We start from the raw sequence: 23,720 nt of genomic DNA, 5'->3' as shown, positions 1-23,720 counted from the left end.
GTAATCCTCCAGGGCTGGAGTTAAACCAGCAGGCTCGTAATCCTCCAGGACTGGAGTTAAACCAGCAGGCACTGTGGCCCTCCAGGACTGGAGTTAAACCAGCAGGCACTGTGGCCCTCCAGGACTGGAGTTAAACCAGCAGGCTCGTAATCCTCCAGGACTGGAGTTAAACCTGCAGGCTCGTAATCCTCCAGGACTGGAGTTAAACCAGCAGGTTCGTAACCCTCCAGGACTGGAGTTAAACCAGCAGGCACTGTGGCCCTCCAGGACTGGAGTTAAACCAGCAGGCTCGTAATCCTCCAGGACTGGAGTTAAACCAGCAGGCACTGTAACCCTCCAGGACTGGAGTTAAACCAGCAGACACTGTGGCCCTCCAGGACTGGAGTTAAACCAGCAGGCTCGTAATCGTCCAGGCCTGAATCCGACACCCCCGCTGAGAACCTCTGATGTCACTCCTCCTTTCGGCCCATCTGCCTGTCGGGACGTCAGTGTCTATCGAGACGCCCATCTGTCTGTTGAGACACGGCGTCCCGTCACCTGAACCGTCGTGACATCCTGCAACAGCTTCCCCCTCACCCTGCAGAGGCGGCCACTGAGAACCAGCCCGTATCCGGCCAATCAGGGAGCCAGACAGTCTGAGGAAGGCATCAATGTCATTCCGTGGGCGGGGGGGGCGCGTACCGCTCACACGGGGGTAAAGCGGTGCTGCTGATCAGGGCTCTCTGGGCCGTGGAATCGCCGGGAGAGATCTAACAGGGTGAGTGAAGTGGCTGAGGGCCAGTCTCAGTGTGCACGCCAGTCTCTGTCCACTCTGCCGTTACGGGAAGAGATGCCTCCAGGATAACAACCTCTGAGCTGGAGGGACACCGACAGTGTCGTACGGCGGAGACTCCATCTTTATCGCGTACAACAACCCTCGCCCTTGTCTGAATGTCGTTATGAGTGTTAAATTAGCATTTCTTGGCGTGGTGCAGGCAATATGGAGGCACACTTTTTTCATTTAACTGGATATGTATATTTACAGTATACACACGCAGTTACAGCAAACTATAAAACTTATTTAAAGGTCCCCCAACACCAAAAAGTGAGTGCTCACTCATGCACGCAGTTTGATTTTGAAATGAGTAGAATATACTTTTTCTTTGTAATTAATGCAGTCTCATTGGACACCACTGCGATTAGACTCACACATACACAATTTGCCGTCGGCGAAGTGTTGATTTGCACACCTTTACACTCGATACTTAATGCGGTGTCACCACACACGAGACTCCCCAAGAGCATGTGCAATATAGCAAAACACTCTTCAGCCAAATCAGCCTCGCACACGAGCAACCACTGCTCTCTGATACGCAGCTGAAGACCCGAGATCATCTCAAAACCCAGAGGGCAGACGGTAATGTCACACCCCTGCCGGCCTGGGGTAATGTCTTAAGCTCAGCGGCCGGCAGGCAGACGGTCCGGTGCTGCGCGTAAGGAGTTGGGTATCTGGGGAGCGTACAGAGTCTGTGGCAGCACCATCGCGGCAGGAAGGGAGCCAGGGCTGAGCACGTCTTACCAGAGACGCCAGCACGCCACAGTCTGAATTCTGCTGATTTCAATCATCGAATGCTTTAAAATAATAAAAGCAATGAGATTCATTTCATCGTCGCCGCAGCCAAGCAGAAAATAACTTTGCATTTCAAATGCCATTTTCATAAAAAAAATTAAATAATAAAAAAAAAAACACAGTCTGCTTCTCTTCCGTCAGATTAGTGCGAGTGAAACATGTGGAATAGGGAATGAGGGCTCGCAGAGAGAAAAAAAGAAAGTCAGTGGAAGAAAGAAGAGCGGGAGCGAGAGAGCGGGAGACAAAGGCGAGGAAGTGGAACCTCTGTTCTGATAAGTGGCACAGCGGCATGTCACTCAAGAGCAGGCCGGGGCTTCCTGTGTGCTAATTAGCTGCTATCACCGTCCTCGGTCCGACACGAGACGTCCTCCCCAACAGAGAGCGTTCCCAGTGTGAGCACACACCCACCCAGAGCGAGTGTGTGTGTGTGTGTGTGTGTGTGTGTGTGTGTGTGTGTGTGAGTGAGTGTGGGTGTGTGAGAGAGAGAGAGAGAGAGTGAGAGAGTGTGTGTGTGTGTGAGAGAGAGTGTGTGTGTGAGAGTGTGCGTGTGTGTGTGAGAGAGTGTGTGTGTGTGAGTGTGTGTGGGTGTGTGTGTGTGTGTGTGTGTGTGTGTGAGAGAGTGTGTGTGTGTGTGTGTGTGTGAGAGAGTGTGTGTGTGTGAGAGAGAGTGTGTGTGTGTGTGTCTGTGTGTGTGTGTGTGTATGAGAGAGAGAGAGAGTGTGTGTGTGTGTGTGTGAGAGAGAGAGAGTGTGTCTGTGGGGGGGGGGTACAGGGCAGAACAGAGCAGGGAGTGCTTACCCAAGCTGATAAACCGCACACTTTCTACCCTCACTTAATGGGAACAAACGTAATCAAAAACGTGATTTCTTTTTTCCCTGATTAATCAGGGGAAAACAATCAGAAATGTGATTTTTCCATGATTAATCGGGTATTGCCCATTTTTTAAACCATAATGTGTCGCAGAGGCAGAATGCACGGATGTGTCACACGCACAGAAGATGTCAGAGCCAAACACCAGTGGCCCCCTGACTCTTTTGCGTTTGAAAATGAGTATTTCCTGATTAGAAATAAAGAAGCAGACGGATGTTTAGGTCCCTCAGCGCCTCAGTGAAAGGGCTGCAGTGGAGCGTGTAGCGGGGAAGCAGGCTCACCATGAACATGGAGCGGAAGTTGCTGATGTCGGTGAAGAACTCCTCCACCGAGGTCTTCTTGGGGTCGATGGCGAAGTACTGCAGCATGTCCTGGTACAGCGTGGCCATGCTGTCCTGCATCAGCTGCAGCTTCTGGTGCTGCTCCCGCGCCAGCAGGGCGAAGCTGTGAGCGCCTCAGTCAAGGGGGTCCACCCATTCACACGGCAGGCAATACAGGCACCCCCACCTTCAACCCACACCCACTGACCTCCCAGCCCACAGAGCCTCCACCTTCAACCCACACCCACTGACCTCCCAGCCCACAGAGCCTTCACCTTCAACCCACACCCACTGACCTCCCAGCCCACAGAGCCTCCACCTTAAACACACACCCAATACCCTCCCAGCCCTCAGAGCCTCCACCTTAAACCCACACCCACTGACCTCCCAGCCCACAGACAGAGCGGTCAGTACCCAAGAGCAGGGCCCAATAACATTCCCATTCAGTCAATTCAAGAAATTAAATTAAACTCAGGAAACTGCTTTCTTCTCTACAACCAGGAATAAACATATTATCGATATTATTTATATTATCTCATAAAATGATGCATTGCTTAATATTTGGAGTAATAATTGCTTGCGGAAAAGGGCAGTAAAAGTACTACTGCTAACCACAAGGAAGGTAAGATGTTTGTGTGAAAACATTGTTACAAGACCATTGTAAATCCCTCCCTATCATTGAAAAAGGCTCACTGACATGTTGACTTACCCTCTGCCTGTGTTCATAGTCCTTAAATTTGGGTTTCAACATATACAGATGACACACTGACACTCTGTCCCAAAACATTGTCCAGCTGTACAATAATTCAAGCTCATTGGTTGAGCCAATGGCGTTTCAACATCAGCGCTTTCAGAGAAGTGTGGAGTGGTTTGAGGTTGTTTGTTGCTCCAGTTCATCTCTTGACCGTTAGGACTCAGAAATGACCAATTGTACCTTTAAGTTGAAATAGCACTTAAAAGCATAAAACTCATAGAACAGAGTTCAGCAAAGAGGATAAATCGCATTATGAACTGAGTATGTTTCACCAGGCTTGAGAACACGCTGGACACAATCACAGAGAGCAGAAGGCTTAATTAAGGAGGTACAATGGAGCTCTCTGATATTAGAAATTAATTTTGAGAACTAAATTTATCATCAACTGTGGCCCCAGCCAAATAAGAACTTCACACTCTGGCAGCAGAGTCCACAGCAAAGCACATTTTAAAAGTGTGATATTTATCAGTTCAGCGGGCTCAGGTGGGGGTCATTAAACAGCTTCGATTGGGGGCCCGGGCGTTAGCAGGTCCCGTTACATCATTATATCCAGCCAATCGCAGCGCAAACATGACTCTCTGTTTCCAGACACAAACACTCTGAAGCCTTGGCAACTCAAACACGTACGAAACACATGTACACACGCACGGACGGACACACCCGAACACACACACACGCGCACGCGCACACGCACACGCACACGCACACACACACACACACCCCCGCCCACACACACACACACACACACACACACCCCCGCCCACACACACAGATACACACCCACGCACAAGTCAATCTGCTATATCAATCCATTTCAAAGACGCTGTAAAATAGGAAAAAGCTTAATCTTGGTAAAGACGTTAACAAGAAAAAAAAAAAGAGGAAGAATTTATGAATATACTTGCTGGGCGTGATGCAAATATGAGGGGACTGGCCACCCTGTGTCATTAAAGGACTGTCAACTCAAGGGTCCTGGTGATGAAACCCACTCTGACCACACAGTACCCAGTACTCACTCAGCACACACACACACACACTCTCACACACACTCTCACTCTCTCTCACACACACACACACTCTCACACACACACTCACAGATTCTCACTCACTCACTCACTCACTCACTCACTCACTCACTCACTCACTCACTCACTCACTCACTCACTCACTCACTCACTCACTCACTCACTCACTCACTCACTCACTCACTCACTCACTCACTCACTCACTCACTCACTCACTCACTCACTCACTCACTCACACACACTCGCAGATTCTTACACACACACACACACACACACACTCTCTCTCTCTCACACACACTCTCACTCTCTCTCTCTTTTTCTCTCTCACACACACACACACACACACACACACACACACACACACACACACACACACACACACACACACACACACACACACACACACACACACACACACACACACACACACACACACACACACACACACACAGCTCAGTCTCAAAGCAGAGGTGATGTAGCTAGTGCCAGACTGCAGGCTGCATTGACAGACGGCTTTGAACATCGCAGGAAATAAAAAAATAAATAAAAATAAGCTGAAGGAAACGGTGAAAGCGATGGGAGAAGAGGGCATACTCAGGTCAGCGGGGTCAGCCTCGCCCCCTACACCTGCACTCCGTCAGGTAGCGCGGCAGTGAGTCACCACGGCAACAATGTCACCAGACACCGGGGAGGAGACACAAAGACAGGAAAACCCCAAAAAACTAAAACTATTCTGCATAACAATGTTAATCAAAACAGAAGTAAGTTAATAAATTAATAAATATCAAACTAAATAGAGCGAGCGAATGCTCAGTGAAGCACAACACCAACCTGGAGCCGCTGAAGCGTGAGCCGCAAACATGAAGTGATCTAAAAGGAGAGGCTGTGGGGGGCGGGAGAGTTCAGGAGAGCAGCCCTGTGCCAACCATCCCATCCATTCAACACTGACACCGCACAGACCCTGCACTGTGCCAACCATCCCATCCATTTAACACTGACCCTGCACTGTGCCAACCATCCCATCCATTTAACACTGACACAGCCCTGTGCCAACCATCCCATCCATTTAACACTGACACAGCACAGACCCTGCACTGCGCCAACCATCCCATCCATTTAACACTGACACAGCACAGACCCTCACTGTGCCAACCATCCCATCTATTTAACACTGACACAGCACAGACCCTCACTGTGCCAACCATCCCATCTATTTAACACTGACACAGCACAGACCCTCACTGTGCCAACCATCCCATCTATTTAACACTGACACAGCACAGACCCTCACTGTGCCAACCATCCCATCCATTTAACACTGACACAGCACAGACCCTCACTGTGCCAACCATCCCATCTATTTAACACTGACACAGCACAGACCCTCACTGTGCCAACCATCCCATCCATTTAACACTGACACAGCACAGACCCTGAAACTCTCCACAAAGAAAAATATTCAAAAAGAGACCCGGATAAGATTCCATTCTTACAACAGACTCCAATTAAATGATTATTATTCACTCTTTTTTTTTTAATGTTATCTGCTTAGTTTGCATGGTACGGAAACATGACAGGAGAATGTCAGTTTGTGAGTGGTAGCTCAAGACTTAATCTGAAAGTATCAATCAGGCTTGGGACGGACGCGTATTTTCGGTTCATAAATAAATCCGCTTTTTTTGCGGCTCCAAAGTCCCGCTAATGCCAAATCCTTAGACTTGTCTACACGTTGATTAATCTCGCTCCGTAATTTGCATTAATCTACTCTTCTGTGAAAATTGGGAGAAAGGGCTTGTTTAAACATGTCCTCTAAGACAATATGGAGGGAGCCTGCTATGTGCAGGGAGGAAACAGCCGTGGTTCAACACAGCAAACAGCGTTTAAAAAGGGTGCAGCACTTTGAATTTATGTGACAAAAAATAAGATGTAGCATCTCTGGAGCAATTAATTAAAAGATTAAAAGAGACGGCAAACTCTGAAATTAAATCCCTTTCACATTTATCATCAACAACGTGAGCTCCTGTTAGTTTTATGAAAATTTCAGGCTGGGAATGGGGGGGGGGGGGGTTGTGTTTGTGGCCCGTTTAGAACAGGTCCTCACGCTACAAATGTTTCTTCTGCTAAAATGCAACTAATCTATGATCAATGGTGCAGATTAAATCAAGCCTTCACATGAATTGTAAAAGGTGCAACGCCATGGCAGATTAAGATAAATATGTCTTGAAGTAGATTACTCTTAATATGCATAATAAGAATATAACTCTTTTTAAGATGCACCAGGTGAATCATCCCGAAATGGAGGATGCATGAAATTACTGCGAGGCCCCAGTACACTCGTAACCTTCTGAAGGCAAGCAAATGCAGAATCAATACGATCCGGTATGGGATAAGTTATTGATCAGCAGGCAATGAGGCAGCGTGTAGAAGGGAAATAAAAGAGTGGTGCAGGAGGAAGAGGCTGGACCCGGAACATTCCTGAAGGCCAGCAGACGTGCTCTGATTCTCCCCATCACATCTTCGCCTTTTATCATCATATTGAACAAACCTGTGCACTGAGATAAAACAAGGGTATGAACGAGTGAGGCCATTCCACACACACACGCACGCACACACACGCACACACACACACACACGCACACGCACACACTCTCACACACTCACACACACGCACGCACGCACGCACGCACGCACGCACGCACGCACACGCACGCACGCACACACTCTCACGCACACACTCTCACACACACACACTCTCACACACACACTCACACACGCACACACACGCACGCACACACACGCACGCACACACACGCACACACACGCACACACTCGCACACACTCGCACACACACACAGACGCACGCACACACGCACGCACACACTCTCTCACACACACGCACACACACGCACGCACACACACGCACGCACACACACGCACGCACACACACGCACACACACGCACACACACGCACACACTCACACACACACAGACGCACGCACACACGCACGCACACACTCTCTCACACACACACACACACACTCACGCACGCGCGCACACACACACACGCACGCACACACACACACACGCACACACACGCACGTACACACGCCCACACAGACACACTCACACAGACACACTCACGCACTCACACAGACACACGCACTCACACAGACACACGCACACACACGCACGCACGCACACAGGCGGTCATCTGCAGCAGCAGGAACAGCAGGAGGCCGGCTGAAGGCTGAAGGCTGAAGGCTGAACCCCGGCCCACGCCGAGCGGCTCTCGAGCGGTGCCTTTAGCGTGATTAGACCAGCGCGGGGAGGCCCGGTGTCACAGACCAGCACATCTCTTCCCATTACAGCGGGTATTATCCGTGTTGCGGTGACCTTTCTCCCGCACGCGGCCAGGCGCGGTTATGAACACGCGCATCGTTTCCTTCTTCCGCGGAGATCAGCGTCCTGCGTCGTGACGGACACGAGACGCGACGAACCCTCTCCCACTCCACCTGGATTCACGCACAAAATCATTTCCAATAAAGCAACGTGCTGGCTCAAAGCCAGCACAACTCCACTGTTCTCAACCTCAACGAAATAGTGTGGGATTCTTAAGCCCCTGTTCCACCGCAACAAACTTTTCCACAAAGAAATGGCTTTTGTGGAACTCAGGAACTAAAGCGCCTTTTCCAGCGGAGGAACGAGGGCTGATTTTGCTTCCCAGGGAAGGGTTCCTCTGCCCCATGTCAGTCCCTGCCCATGAGGTAACACTTCTCTAAGGTACCCAGGAACTGGGGTGCAGCGAGCAGTCCTGGACATTGCCAAATGGCTCAACCGCAACTTTCTGTCTTTCGCAGAACAAACCAACCACCATTTTAAAACACCCAGTAGCTACAAAATAGTCAAAATTTCAAAGAAATGAATTGAGGATAAATATGACTTGATAACCAAGGTAAGTTCCTAATTGCAGCAGCATACTCTATATTTACATGATACCTGAAGACAAAGACAAACATAACATTCTTAGGTATCAGGTGCTGTAAGAATACCACTTTGCCCAAAAGCAGGTACAGTATGTGTCCGAGGAATGCGCCCTGAATATACTTCATTTTTCCAGATATTACACAGAATGCTACGGCTGGTTAAAAAAAGTTAAAACTAAGTTAAAAGTTCTATGTGCAATACCCAGGGGATGCCTTAAGTGGCACGCAGGCAGGCAAAGATAAAAAATGGCTGGCAATTTCATGTCATAAAGAAAAATGAATGATACCTCAAAAATAATTACGCACCTAAAAATAGATGCAATGCATCGATATATGTCATAAACTGACATATATTTTAATCTTTTGGCCGTGCAATCTTTGGCAACTTGCCTACCTCTTGCCTATGGCTGTCAACCCGTATTTCTGTAACTTTTTGTCACCAATACCTACCAACTAAAAATGGTAAACGATGGTGGAAAAATGTTGTACTATTTGTAACCATTCTGTGAGTCAGATGCAGGTGGGCTAATGACAGAATGAACATGGACGGTGTACAGAGATTTCTCAGTCAATGTTAGTTAACGCTAAGTTACTCGGACATGATTAAAGTGGAGCGTTCGACCAAAAATAACCACAGACGTAGAAATGCAGGAAGTAAAACTTAACCACAGAGGTATCGCATAAATCTGTGATTTCAGTCTTGCAATTCGATGTTACTGCGTACTCAACAAGCCGGTCACCATAAAGGACCAGTTACTGTTTGAGGAAATGCCTGTCGTTCTTGGCCACATCCAAGAACGACAGGCGCGGAAGGAAAGAAAACACAAAGCGTTTCAGTTCCTGTTGTGGATAGTTCCTACTGCTGGAAAGGGGCTTTACTCTCAAAAGACCTGTTAGACAGGACACCCATCACAGCTTTTTAAATGATTGCTACACGTCTTACATTTTCTATACACACTTTGTTTAGCTTTTTTTGCATAGAACATAAATCTGCTTGAAGGTAACTAATTCCCCAACGTCAATTAGATTTAGTTGTGTAAAAAAAGTCAACAAAAATAATCCCTGTTCCAGGTCAATACTCCACTTTTCAAAGTTTTTCTTGTGTGCGGAGACACTGGTGGAGAAGCTGACTTAATTAATAATCCTGGCTGGGGTTGTTTGTAGGATGATGACTGCATTTGTGCCGCCAGACTCAGGTGTGAAATATGCAGCAGAAAGAGAGAGACCCCTCTCCGCTCTCCAACTGATGGCATCATTTGTACAAGTGCTCAGAGTGCTGGCTAAATTATACTCAACACTGATCCTTGCAGATTGACTTTTCAATCTCTCAAGTGCACCCCGAATAGTAAAAACTGGTGGGCGGAGAAAAAAATATATAAAGCCGAAAAACAGTTTGATGAATACCGGCGGAGTTTGGGCCTGTCCTCACATGGAGGTCGTTCAGCCCCGGAGAGCGGGCCGGGCTGAGGCTAGGGCAGAGATGCATGCTGGGAGGGAGCCCTCAGAGCAGGCTCCCAATCATATCCTGTGCGCGTGCATGTGTGTGTGTGTGCTTGTGTGTGTGTGTGTGTGTGTGTGTATGAGAGTGTGCTTGCGTGTGTGTGTGTGTGTGTGTGTATGTATGAGAGTGCGCTTGTGTGTGTGTGTGTGTGTGCGCATGCGTGCGCTTGTGCGTATGCGCTTGGTGTGTGTGTGTATGAGTGTGTGTGTGTGTGTGTGTGTGTGTGTGTGCAGCCACGCACATATGTGTGTGTGTATGCGTGTGCGCTCGTGTGTGTGTGTGTGTGCCCTGCATTTGTCCTCCTCCACTCACCCTTCGCTCCGGTGGGACCAGGGGAAGACTGAAGATGAAGGACGGATGAAGGACAAAAACAATGGCCTTTGTGTCCACCGTCACCCTGCCTCCGCCGGCCCGTGAGCTGCATCCACAATACTGCGGTCCAGCACACTCAGAGGACTCACACAGAGACTAGCCAAGTGTGAGGCCGTCATTCAGGAGCTTATCAATAAATATCAGTTAATTACCAGAGAGACAGCACCGAAAGAAAGAAAGAGAGAGAGAGAGAGAGTGAAAGGCACATCCGCACTGCAAAGCATCTGAGAAACGGCTATAGAATGGTGAATCAGGGGACCCAGCCACAGGAAAACACTCTCTCAAATATGGACAAATAAAGTTCACTGTGCAAGCCTGTCACATCAACTTTGTTCCGTGCAAAAGAAAATTGTTAAAGAAAAGGCTCTAGTTCAGTCCAAAAACTGAAGCCCCGGAGAAATAATTGAGCGGAATAAAAGAAATAATTGATCTCCAGCACTGGGCCCCAGCCAGGCCGTTGGGCGGGGATGAAAACAGCAGAAGGTATGGAATGGTGGAGGTGCGTGACGTTACGGAGTGGTCAGCTCTGAGACGCGCGGAGAGAAAGGAGCGGAGTGGAGAGGCTGAGGGCTGACTCTCTCCTCGGCGTTTGAAGCTCCGCTCCTGCTTCGCCTAATTAAAGCGCGGGAGGACACTTTGATTTCAGCCTAATTGCTTTCAGTCAAACGAAGGGGGAGAGAGAGAGAGAGAGAGAGAGAGAGAGAAACAGGCAGGGAAACATAATGATATTTTGTTGTTGCGATAGGGGCAGGATGGGACGGGCTGATTAGCAGACGTGGTCGGTGGACAGAATGGAAATTGGCGATGTCAGAAGCGTCATCGTGGGCTGCTTTCATTAGCGCGGGGCTGCGTGTGATCGCCGTGGTGACGGGCCGCAGTAATTACTCTTCAGCTAGCGCGTCTCAGACGGGACGGGCGTCTCTCAGACGGGCAGGCAGGACGGGCGTCTGAGACGGGACGGGCGTCTCTCAGACGGGCAGGCAGGACGGGCGTCTCAGACGGGACGGGTGTCTCTCAGACGGGCAGGCAGGACGGGCGTCTCAGACGGGACGGGCGTGTCTCGGTGTCGTCCGGCCCCCCCGGACCGCGGGTGGGCGGCTCCCGCGCCCGTCTAATTAGCCTAAACGAGCCGCCGTCTTTCGGGACGGGGCTGCGGCGGACCCCTGTGATTGGGGGCCGGTTCTTTCGGGACGGGGCTGCGGCGGACCCCTCTGATTGGGGGCCGGTTCTTTCGGGACGGGGCTGCGGCGGACCCCTCTGATTGGGGGCCGGTTCTTTCGGGACGGGGCTGCGGCGGACCCCTCTGATTGGGGGCCGGTTCGTTCGGTGACGGAAATGGAAAGCTGCCAGGCTCCGGCTGCCTGGCAGACTTATTCAGACACAAAAGCGCTCTGCAGCGGAGGAGGAATAATGACTTCCCCTGGTGCACCGAGGGCCTCGGCTGGATGATCCTAGCTCCCGGCCATGATATTTCCACCAGCATGTGTCACTCACACACACTTTAAGAAACGTATAGAGGATCATACAGGGAGGAAAAAAACATCAAAACAGAACAGCGGGTATATATTATTTAAAGCGGTACCTGCCTTTGCTGGTACTGTCAAACAAAATGGCGCAGGGGAAGGCTTTATGGAGCAGGCTGAATAATTTACTGCTGTGCGCTTTCTGGTAGCTGACCACCGGCACGTGGGGGGTCACGTTACGAGATGGAAGAGGCGCTGGAAAGTAACCCCACCAATCAGCACCATGAGAAGCCTAAACCCCAACCAATCAACACAATGAGAAGCATAAACCCCAACCAATCACCACCAAGAGATGCCCAAACACAAACCAATCAACACAATGAGGTTCCCAAACCACAATCAATCAACACCATGAGAAGCCAACACTCCAACCAATCGACACCGTGAGAAGCCTCAGAACCCAGATCTCAGGAGGCTGTTTGACACACGGGCCGTACTGTCTGAGAGCAGCACCTACTGTAGCCACAGTAGGCCAGACTAGGGGCACATAGACGCTGCCCTGATTCAGGGGGGCCCTGCGTCCACTGCGTTGGGGTGTTGGGGTGTCACTGTGGACAGTTATAAGCCGGCAGGCGAGGCCGCCCTGACTTAATCACGCGACGAAAACAAAGATTGCACCATTAAATGACTAGCAAGCAAGCAGAACTGTGTACGTTTCGTAGTCGCCCATTATGCGTGTTTTCTTTGCACATTAAGTATGTTTTCATGCAAATGCTGAGCCGCTTGAACGTGGAATTGACATTTCTATCAAGGGCAACGAATGATCCGTCTCTCCATCTGTATCCGTCTGCAAGCACGCCGGAGCGCTGCGCTGACTGTAATCAGACGTGTGCGCAAGCAGCTGGACAGAAAGGATATGGACATCTTGGAGACGAACATGTCTCGCGGTTCCTCCGGGCAGGAGAACGTCTCCAGGTCCCTCTCCAGCTGAGTGACCTGCCGCTCCATCTGCTTCAGACTCCGGTCCAGGTTCTCCGCAGACACTGAGGAGAGCAGAACAAACAATATGTCGATCATTTCACGGGAAGCGGGTGAGTATTTCCACAGGAAACTTAAAAGTTACACGTGTTAAAAGTGCAACAAAAAGTGCTGAGCAAAAGCAAAGGGGAACACAGTCTGCTTCGCCTTTAAATCCCAGCTGTGTGTGTCTCTCAGACATTTACACCTTTTTCTCTTGTCCTTTGGGCTTAATGGTTACAGTGGCATGTGATACTGTGTCAGGGACATGCTTGTCACACACTTAATTACAGATCCATAAAAACCACTACCCCCACACACATACGCCCACACTCCCCCTACTCCAGACACCTCCCCGTGGGCGGCAGAGCTCCACAGCCAGCACAGAGCGGAGACCTGAGACTCTCTCTCCACTGGAGACGGCACGGACCTGAGGTCCACACTCATTAAAGGTCATTAACCGTCCCCTGGCTCTAATCGCACAGAGCCGGGGGATCCCCGGAGCCCTGGCCATCTTAACCTGGCAACCTACCCGCCCCCCGGTGTAGCGGGCTAAATAATCCCTCCACACCACACCTTTGTGTCAACATTAAGGCCCAGAATCCCCACCGCGCATCTCCCAGACGATGCACCAGTTTCCCCCCCTCCACTGCGTTTTCAGGTCATCCAATATGTAAACGCAACAAGAATAAGACTAAAAATGATTAGTATTATTATTATTCAAAACAATGGCGGAAAGCATGAAACCGGGATGAACGGACGAACCCGGATACGTGGCAGGAAAGGACTGAGTGAGGAAGAGGAAGAGAAGGCCCTCGGTCTGAAGAGACTGGGGAAGGTCCCCGCTCTGGCAGCAGCGTGCGGGAGAGGGCACGCTCGCCGCCGGAGTGAAATCGATTGGACGAACGGCGCAGACTAACGAGCGGCCGTAAAGGCGGGCGCGACAGGGACGCGGAGAGGAGGGCGGGAACGCGGGAAACAGGTGTGAAACTGATGCTCGCGTCTCCCGCTAAAAACCAATTAAGCCGCTTAGTTTTAAGCAGCCGCCCGCTTCTCCCCCCACCTTTAAAAATGTGCCAGATGCGCCTTTTTTACCCGCCAACAAAGCGTCCCGGAGAACGAGAGGGAGCGGAGCTTAATAAATACGTAATGTGACATGGTTTTTGCACGGTGCGTACGGACGGATTGCCGCGACGCTCCTTTCCCTAACTGTAGTTTGTCTCCTTAATCAAGTGTGAATTCCCATTATAAAACAAATAATTGCTTCATCAAGCTGAGGGCAGTGTTAGCCTGGCGTTACAATAGCGGTCGCCGTGGTGAGGGTCTCGCAAGATGAGATTGAAAATAAAAGGAGGATTAAAGGCGCGGGCGAGGACTTTGAGGCAGTAAGACGTCGCCCGTGCGGTAGGGAGGGTTTTATTTTTTTATTTTTTTTGGCGGAGGAGTCATCCACTCAATCCGTTTTTCTTCATTACTCCCGTCTCCGCGCTACAAATGGCTCCAAATCTAATTTAGCGCCCGATGCTACTTTCTGAACAGAGACGGAGAGAAAAAGGTTTTTCCTCAAAAGCCATGAAACCTCATCACATAATGCACAGCCACGATTTTCTCCACCCCCCCCCCCCCCCCCACCTCCCCCCTGGAGGATCCAGGCCATGTTACAAATCACCTCTCTATTACGCAGTGCTATGACTGGGGTAAGCAGTACACAAACGCTCTGTTTTTATGCTGATTTGGGGAAAGTGATATCGCTGGGATGGAGGCGGCAGAAGCCATGCGGCCACTGAGACCATTTGTTGTGGTGAGGCGTCCTACAAGCCTGATTTACACCCAGACATGGTCTCATTACTCACCCCACCCACGGCCTTCTGCCTGAGGTAGTCACTCACACACACTCACACACACTCACACACACTCTCACACACTCTCACACACTCTCACACACTCTCACACACTCTCACACACTCTCACACACTCTCACACACTCTCACACACTCTCACACTCTCTCACACTCTCTCACACTCTCTCACACTCTCTCACACTCTCTCACACTCTCTCACACTCTCTCACACACTCTCACACACTCTCACACACTCTCACACACTCTCACACCCCACTGGATCCATACGCATGTCTCTCCCGTTCCTGCTACCTGACAGAGTGCACACCACTGTCACCCGTAACAGCTGTCACCTGAGCCCGGCAGAGTGCGGGTAGACGCATCATTTCTCCCTGCTACACAGGCAATCACGTCTCCGCAATCAATCACAGCGCACGGATGGCTGCGGGTAATGCAGTCCACAGGTAGGCAGCACACAGACGTAATTACAGGGGTGCATATGAAGATGAGGGAGAGACTCTGATATCGATCCTGCTCCCAGCGCCGCACAGCAGAACTGCAAAAACGGGTTAGTCTTGAAATGGGTCTTATTTTTGTTTCTCTCAAGCGGAAAAATTGCTTGCTTTAAGTTACTGTTCGCTTGACAGTGAAATGTTCATACCCCTTTGGCAAATCTTGATATGCGTCAAACTGCCTCACCTGATTGGCAGTAGTTTTGCATTATTTAGCAAAAGAGTAATAGAAATAAGATTGTCTAAATATAAGACGGAAAGACTTGAGACTGGCTTATTCTGGGGTTTCTGCAGAGAGCGTTCTCGGTGTGAAAAGCTGGTGGCTGGTGGCTGAGAGCAGAGGCACCAACCCAAAAACCAGCCTCTGTGTCCACACCCGTGTCATCCCTGTGTCTCTATCTGTCCTTTTCATCGCTCCGTCCCTCTATCCCACTCTCACATCGCAATCCGTATCCCTCCTCTCCGCATCCCGCTCTCATCTCTCCATCTCTCTCATCCCTCGCTCTTCCCTTTACCTTCTACCATCGCCCTCTCATCTCTTCACCTCAATCTATTCCTCTCTCATCCCCGTATCGACGCCGCTCATCTCTCCGTCTCTCTCATCCCTCTGTCCATCCCTCTTTCATTTCCTTACCATCTCAGCACTCCATCTGCGCCTGCTCTCAGGCCCGATGCACCGCTCTCTGCATCTATCATTCCACTGCTTTCCACACGTTCCTCTGACCTGGTCTCTCCTCACACCTGTCCATCAGTATCTGCCTCTCTCTCCGCTCCCCCCCCCCCGCTCATCCTGCTGAACCTCTCCCTCATCTCTCCATCCACCTCTCTCTCCTTCAGCGACTCCCATCTTTCCCCTTCGTTCTTTCCTCCTGCAAGTTCCGTCTCTTTCCCCCCTCTCTCTATTTCCCTCTCCCGCTCTCTCTCCCTCTCTTTCTCCCTTTCTCCATCCCTCCCTCTTAACTGTCTTTTTGTGAGGATAGTTGTGCCCTCCCTGCATGGCCTGTGCCCTCAGTTTCCCAGCAGAGCGGGCCGGGGCCAGAGAGGATTCTGGGGGCCAGTGAAAAGCGTCTCCCATAACCTATATAACTGACCACGTTTCCCCAATATGGGTGATCTTCAGCGCCCAGCCATCAATTAAAACGACCCCACACAGAACGCTTCTTCTACGCAACACAGATTTTTCGTTTATCATAAAAGTCTGATGGGTCTTACATTTGACGATTGTACTCTAAACACAAGAAATTGGATCACACGACTGCTCCAGTCAACAACATTGTTCGCAGTGGTAACATCCCATAATAAGCGTGTCGGCGGAGCTTGTTATTAGATAGATGGAGTGCAGAGGGCAACAGCAATCGCAGCCTAATCGCATGGAATCAACTGAGGACAGACAACACGGGATAATTAGTCATCTGATTTGTAAACAACACTGCCCAGTGAGAGGAGGGGCGGTGTTTCTGTGGTTACTACTGCCCAGAAAAATACTAAAATAAAAATGTGTTCCCGTTGGGCAACCTTTGGTCATGAGCATCATAAGGTTTTGTGTGGGCCTGTTTTTATGAGATACCATCACTCAATCAGCGTATGCATACAACCTGGCATACCCTCATGTCAATAAGACAAATAAACCAAGCAGGAAGACTAACACTAATGATTCTGCCATTAAAACAGGGCAGGGGCACCATTTACTATATGCTGATACTGCCTATGTATGGCTTAATGATTAAGGATAATCAAAGGCCATTAAAATCCAGTCCCTAAAAGCCAGGGCCATTAGAATGTGTCAGAAAGCTGCAGGAACCAGACTTGCACAGAATTACAACAGAGAGAGGGGTATATGGTATGTGGCATAATTACACACAGGAGAGTGTATAGAACTCAACATATCCTACTTTTTCTCCTCATTAATGTATACGCACACACACACACACACACACACACACACACACACACACACACAGACACACAGAAGCAGACAGCGAGATGTATACACAGAAATGATCAGAACGGCAGATGTACAAGCATGCATACAGGCTGTCAAAAGGCCTTTCTCTTTTAAAAAAGTTGCAATGCAGGTAAACCTGCGGGTCATTTGGCTACAAGCAAACAAAGTTTCTCCACCGGAACAGCTGCTGTTACAGTATTTATTAGGCGAGAGGAAACAACAAGGTGGAAAAAAGGAAGATGGCTTGTGAGCAGTGGACTGAAAGTGTCACACAGAAAACTTTTCTGCACAGACAGGAAGCAGAGTACCATCTCATTACCAACAGCGTCCTGTAAGCTGCACTCATCCTGTCCCCAGTATAACAGGCTTAATTGAAGCTGTACCCATCCTGTCCCCAGTATAACAGGCTTAATTGAAGCTGTACCCATCAGTAACAGTGCACTGTCCTGGGTATAACAGGCTTAATTGAAGCAGTACCCATCAGTAACAGTGCACTGTCCTGGGTATAACAGGCTTAATTGAAGCTGTACTCATCCTGTCCCCAGTATAACAGGCTTAATTGAAGCAGTACCCATCAGTAACAGTGTTGAGGGTGTAAGCATTACTAATGGTGAGTGAGCAGAAGAGGATCAGCTCTGTGCTGAAGGAGGCGGGTTATTTTCAGGCTTTCAGCCCCGTGGCATTTCCACCGTGACGAAAGGACTATACAGCGGAGCCACTAATGAAAAGGCTTCTGCTCACCGTCCTGTTGTGATGCACGCGCTCGCACGAACACGCAGACACGTGCACGTACGCACACGCACGTACGCACACGCACGTACGCCCACGAAAAGTAATTAAATCTTCAATAACCTTTCCCGCGGTATCGCGCGTGGCCTGATAAAAATGAACACCGCGGAAGATCTTTATTTTCCGAGGAGAGACATGACTGCAGAAGAAAGGGATTAAAGCGGCATTCGCAGGCACGCTCCGTACGCAGTCTAAAAGTTTCCGACAGATGTAATCAATTCCCACGGCCCCCTCCTCCGCCCGCCCCCCTCCCCCCCCGCCGTCTATCGCCCCCTGTAGGCCGGAGGCGTGCCGTGGAGCATAAGTAAGCCCAGGCTGCAGGCAGGCTGGGACAGGATTTGAATGCAGACGCACGGCGGTGATTTGTTCTGAAAATGAAATTTGTGCAGGTGTCCGGCTCGTAGGAGATGATATCGCACGGCGCGGGGGGAATTACGGCGGGAGAGAGGCACCGGGGCCGCGGCTAAGTTCCTCTCGAGTGCCTCTGCTTTGTGGAGCCCAAGATAAATATACCAATATCCCTTTGACTGAAGTCAGAGAAAACCAAATAAATAAGGGGGATGATAAGACTGATTATCACGGGGAGGCATGATGGATGGGAGAGGCTTCTGGAAGCATGCTCCAAATAAGCCCCGCAATCACGGGAGCATATTGCTTTTTTATTCCTCCAAGTTTGGTTATGGAATATTAAAATCCACGCGCCCGGAGGAAAAAGTGGGGATTTTTCTTCATGTTTTGCTTCCTGGGGCCACATGGCTTCAGAGGTGAGGGAAGGAAGAGTCCTGTGGCTGTTAGCTCAAGGGTTTCGCGCAGAAGAGGTTTGGTGAGTGAGCCGTGGAGGGAGGGGGTCCCGGCCTCTCCCAGAGGCTGCACCCCGCCCGAAAAGAGCCAGGGAAGAGCCGAGCGCTCTGAAACTCACACAGCACACCCACTCTCTGCCCCATCAGCTGAGTGTGCGCACACACACACATACCCGCACGTGCACACACACACACCCGCACGCGCACACACACACATACCCGCACGCGCACACACACACATACCCGCACGCACACACACACATACCCGCACACGCACACACCCGCACGCGCACACACACACACCCGCACGCACGCACACACACACACCCTCTGCCCCATTAGCTGAGTACACACGCACACACTCTCTGCCCCATCAGCCAGGTACACACACAGAACACACACACACACACACACACTCGCATCTCGACAACATTACTCCAAATAAAAGCACTGAGCTTTGTTCTGCAAAGAGCCAGTGATCCGAATGGGGGCGAAAGAAAAACAGGAATATTTCTTCATGTTCCATTAATCAGGGTTACTTTACAGAGAGGAGTTACACAGTTCCCAGATACTGAATGCTATTCCAGATCTGTCCGCAGCTAAATTCATCTCCTCTTCGGAGAGCGGGTCATTTATAATGGGCTGCACGGAAGACAGTGCAAATGAAAATGGTGCAGTTGAAAAATGTTAAAAGAAAACAAAAAGCTTTGATGCAGCCACTGAACAGAATGTGGAAGCTGGAACTGACCAGGCCAGCCTGTTTGATAGCATTGCCAAGTCACCAGCCATCTGATTCACTGGGTGTAACAGTCACTGACTCTCTGGTAGTACTGGGTGGCCTGTAGGATGTATAGTTCCTGGCTCTCCTGTAGTACTGTGTGGCCTGTAGGATGTATAGTTCCTGGCTCTCCGGTAGTACTGTGTGGCCTGTAGGATGTACAGTTCCTGGCTCTCCTGTCGTACTGTGTGGCCTGTAGGATGTATAGTTCCTGGCTCTCCTGTAGTACTGTGTGGCCTGTAGGATGTATAGTTCCTGGCTCTCCTGTAGTACTGTGTGGCCTGTAGGATGTATAGTTCCTGGCTCTCCTGTAGTACTGTGTGGCCTGTAGGATGTACAGTTCCTGGCTCTCCTGTAGTACTGTGTGGCCTGTAGGATGTATAGTTCCTGGCTCTCCTGTAGTACTGTGTGGCCTGTAGGATGTACAGTTCCTGGCTCTCCTGTCGTACTGTGTGGCCTGTAGGATGTATAGTTCCTGGCTCTCCTGTAGTACTGTGTGGCCTGTAGGATGTATAGTTCCTGGCTCTCCTGTAGTACTGTGTGGCCTGTAGGATGTATAGTTCCTGGCTCTCCTGTAGTACTGTGTGGCCTGTAGGATGTACAGTTCCTGGCTCTCCTGTAGTACTGTGTGGCCTGTAGGATGTATAGTTCCTGGCTCTCCTGTAGTACTGTGTGGCCTGTAGGATGTATAGTTCCTGGCTCTCCTGTAGTACTGTGTGGCCTGTAGGATGTACAGTTCCTGGCTCTCCTGTAGTACTGTGTGGCCTGTAGGGTGTAAAAAGGTCACTAGCTCTCCTGTAGGGTGAGTGTTTTGGAGAGCATACACTTCAGCTGTAGTGCTCCAGGGGTGTGCGTGGAACAGAGGTGACTCCAGTAAGGAACAAAAATTCCCAATTGCGAGGGGCAAAGAAAGAAAAAGGGAAGGGGGGCGTGAAGAAATAGATCAGTCCAGGCAATTATGGCGCTGCCGTTTGGAGGTGAGCATTCATTTCCTGGGCCAGGTCATTTCCGTTTATTTTTAAACTTTATTTTTTACCTAATGACAGGGCGGCTGGGAGCTGGACAGAAGAAGCATGAGGGGGAGAAAGCTCCAGAGCAGGGCAAGCCCCTAGACCCCCTCCTCGAGACGGATTACCAACCCCACCCCACTTCTAAACTCCGGTCTAAATAAATGTAGGGGCGCCCACACCGCTGCAGAAAGGCCTTGTGGGCAGACTTCCTCCGCGGGGATTTGCATTTGGCCTTTAAAGGTTTGGAGAGGCTGTCTAAACTCCCATCCATCAGCCCCCGAAGCTCATCCCACACAGAGGCGGGGGGTTTGCGGGCGACGGCAGCCCGTGATGTTAGCGGCGCTCCCAAAACCCCCGCGCGACGCCGGCTTTGCTTAATATTTAATTACCGCAATTATGAGGGCGGCGCTGAGCACCGGTGCAGCTCAGGAGGAATTAAACACACATTTACATGTGAAACGGAACCGTCGTCACAACACAACCCGCGCGTTTCATACTCCTGCCTCGCTATTAAGCCACCACAAACCCCCTCTTCATAAACACAGCGCCGCAAACGGCTCTCTAAAAGAGCGCCCGAAAACGAAATAAAACTCTCCCGAAAAACTTAGAAATGTGTCCTGGACGCCGCAAACTTTTCCTGGTGGTTCGACTCCAAGATGCGTGCGTGTTGAGGACAGTCGGATGCGGGCTCTCTCCGGGAGATTTACATTCCTACACCAAACGCAGCGTGCGAAGGGATGAGCTTCAGGACTAACCTGGCTGCTTTAGCAGGCGGGAGTCCTTTCCGGAAGGATCCGTCTGCTGCTTTTATTTTATCGTCTTGACTCAATAAATTGGACGTGCTGCTACCCAGAATGCACCGCTGCGCTTAGCACAGCCTGCCCTGTAATTACAGCAGCCCTGGTGACTGGCAGCTCTGCGGAGGGCCCCCGTCCTGACTTTTTACGCACCCCGGGATACGTGCTACGCGCTAAGAGTAACTCGCAGGCGTCTGGGCATGCTCACTGCAGATACCCAGCCACTCAACTCTCAAATACGTGGTCCACGCTGAGTTACACTCAATATAATTAAATTAGCTCATCCCAACCCACAGCCACGGTGAACATGAGAACCTCCATTTATACTGCCTTTTCCTTTAGAAAACATTATTCAATGATATGAGGCATGGGAGAATTCATTTATAGAATAGTTTGAGGTGTGTATTGTCGAGTGTATTTTCTTTTCGGCAGTCAGGAAGTGGAAATTTCATTACGACGAGCAGTGTTCGTTTGAGTTGCACGACTAATTGCGCTAATTTACATGCAAAGTCAGAAACTACTGTCTTTGTAATGATACAATTGATAATTTCAGTTGAAAATTGTCTGTATGACTTTCACAAAGATAACAGGACTGTGCGACTCAAAAATGAATTACCTGCCAACAGCGATAATTCCTAAAGTTGTCACATCTGTTAATCAGGCAAATGGCAATGTCCATTAAAAACAATCTGGGAGTGTGCAGATTGGATTCAATGCTTTAAAAATAAAGGTATAAAACATTTGCAGTTCATTAGTAAGGACTGCGAAATGTGGTGACATTCAAAGATTTAAACGTGTCTTCAAATTATTTATTTGAACATAAGTCTAAAATGCCACCAAATTACATTAGTATTTTTGTATGTATTGCCTGAAAAGCCATTGGGTCCACTTGGAAAGAAAACCATTGCGTATTGCCCTATGGATCCCACCTTTTCATGCAAACAAAAGCTGCGTAGATAAAACTATATTAAAAACCAGGTCAGAAAAGACAAAAAAAATCCTATGGGGTGTCGCTTAATTTGAGCGAGACTCCGACCTAAGCACACATCCGTCATATCCCCACATAAAGCACCCAAGGCAGGACGCACATAGGAAAAAAGCACCTCATTTGAGTTAAGAGGGTGTATCTCAAGTCAGGACTGGGCCCTCAGCTATTCATCTGAAGCTATTATGTGGACCATTACAGAATGTTCCATCTTTATAATGAATACACTGGAAGACATTTTAAAAGGCGGAGGGAAAAAAACACCATTATTAGTACAATACCTGTTTTAAAGACGTCTGGGACATTCAAGGACAAAACTCTACTTTCAGAGGATCAGGGAACATTAACATGGCAGGTCACGGTGGGCGGGATAACGCACCGGGCTTGCAAAATAAAGTTTTTGAACAATGAAAATACTGGGAAGACAGACCATATTGGAAAATAACAACTCGAACTGAAAACGTCTTAAATCTAATCCTGGGAGCCATTATCATGTTTGCGAAGCCGGCAGGATTTTAAAGACGCACGCATCGTGGCGGTGTCATGCTGGCTCATTAGACGCAGTGAAATTCTCAACCCTCCCCAACCAAATGCGCCAAGTGTGAAGACAGCTTGTTCCTTGTACATTCTGGCCCATTTACACAGGCTTTCTTGTTATTCTTTTTCGAATACGCTAAAGACTTTTACAGTAGAGAAAAAAGAGAGACGTCGACAGTAAAAAGAGTATATAAAAAAAAAACTGCCTACATCTCGCTGCGATGAAATTCAGCCCGTGTGAAAATAAGGGATAAAAGAGCGTAAGTTCTATTTATATAATGTGATTAAACGCTGTGTAATAATGCATTCTGAGCGGCCTTAAATCAGTCGTGCTCGGCCGCTTTTCCATTTCCTCTGCGCCGCCGAGACGGTCGGTCTGTCACAATAACGTCTTAAAAAGTTACCTCCTCCCGGCAAGTTAACGGGGAGAGAGAGAGGGAGCAGGAAGCAGCGCTAACCCGGGTAGCCGGGGATAAAGGAAGCTCTCACTGCGGTGCGGTGTCGGGCTGCTTAGCGGAGCCGCACAGAACACAACCCCGCGCCAGGTAAGAGCGCCGTATTGTTATCCATACTCCCGCGCTTTTATCAAAAAAACAATATAGCCCGGAGTCAGAAACGGAGCTACGTGATTTCACTGCCAATGGACATGCGCTTTCGCCTGATCAAACAGGGAGTGCAGCACCACAAACAGTACAAAGGCTTCCCCTGGATTTGGACCGGGTCTCTGCATAGCAGGTCTGTCAGCCAGCTAAGACCACAGCCGCAGCAGAAATGTGCATTGTTAAAAAAAGAAACTTTCTGTTAAAAACTAA

At 49.5% G+C, this 23,720-nt stretch overlaps 1 protein-coding gene across 3 annotated transcripts in view; it reads right to left on the bottom strand.

The window, feature by feature from the left end:
- The window catches only part of LOC133116456 (protein diaphanous homolog 3-like), a 354,934-nt gene that overhangs the window by 75,915 nt on the left and 255,299 nt on the right, over positions 1–23,720 (bottom strand). For all 3 annotated transcript variants that reach the window (XM_061226003.1, XM_061226004.1, XM_061226005.1), the window contains 2 exons: positions 12,817–12,940; positions 2,761–2,926 (listed from right to left, as the gene is read on the bottom strand). In XM_061226003.1, coding sequence (XP_061081987.1) covers positions 2,761–2,926; positions 12,817–12,940 — 290 coding nt within the window. The remainder of the gene's footprint in view (positions 1–2,760; positions 2,927–12,816; positions 12,941–23,720) is intronic.

The sequence above is a fragment of the Conger conger genome, chromosome 17 (genome assembly GCF_963514075.1).
Source record: "Conger conger chromosome 17, fConCon1.1, whole genome shotgun sequence".
NCBI classification, from domain to species: Eukaryota; Metazoa; Chordata; class Actinopteri; order Anguilliformes; family Congridae; genus Conger; species Conger conger.
This window is presented reverse-complemented; position numbering and strand designations above follow the sequence as displayed.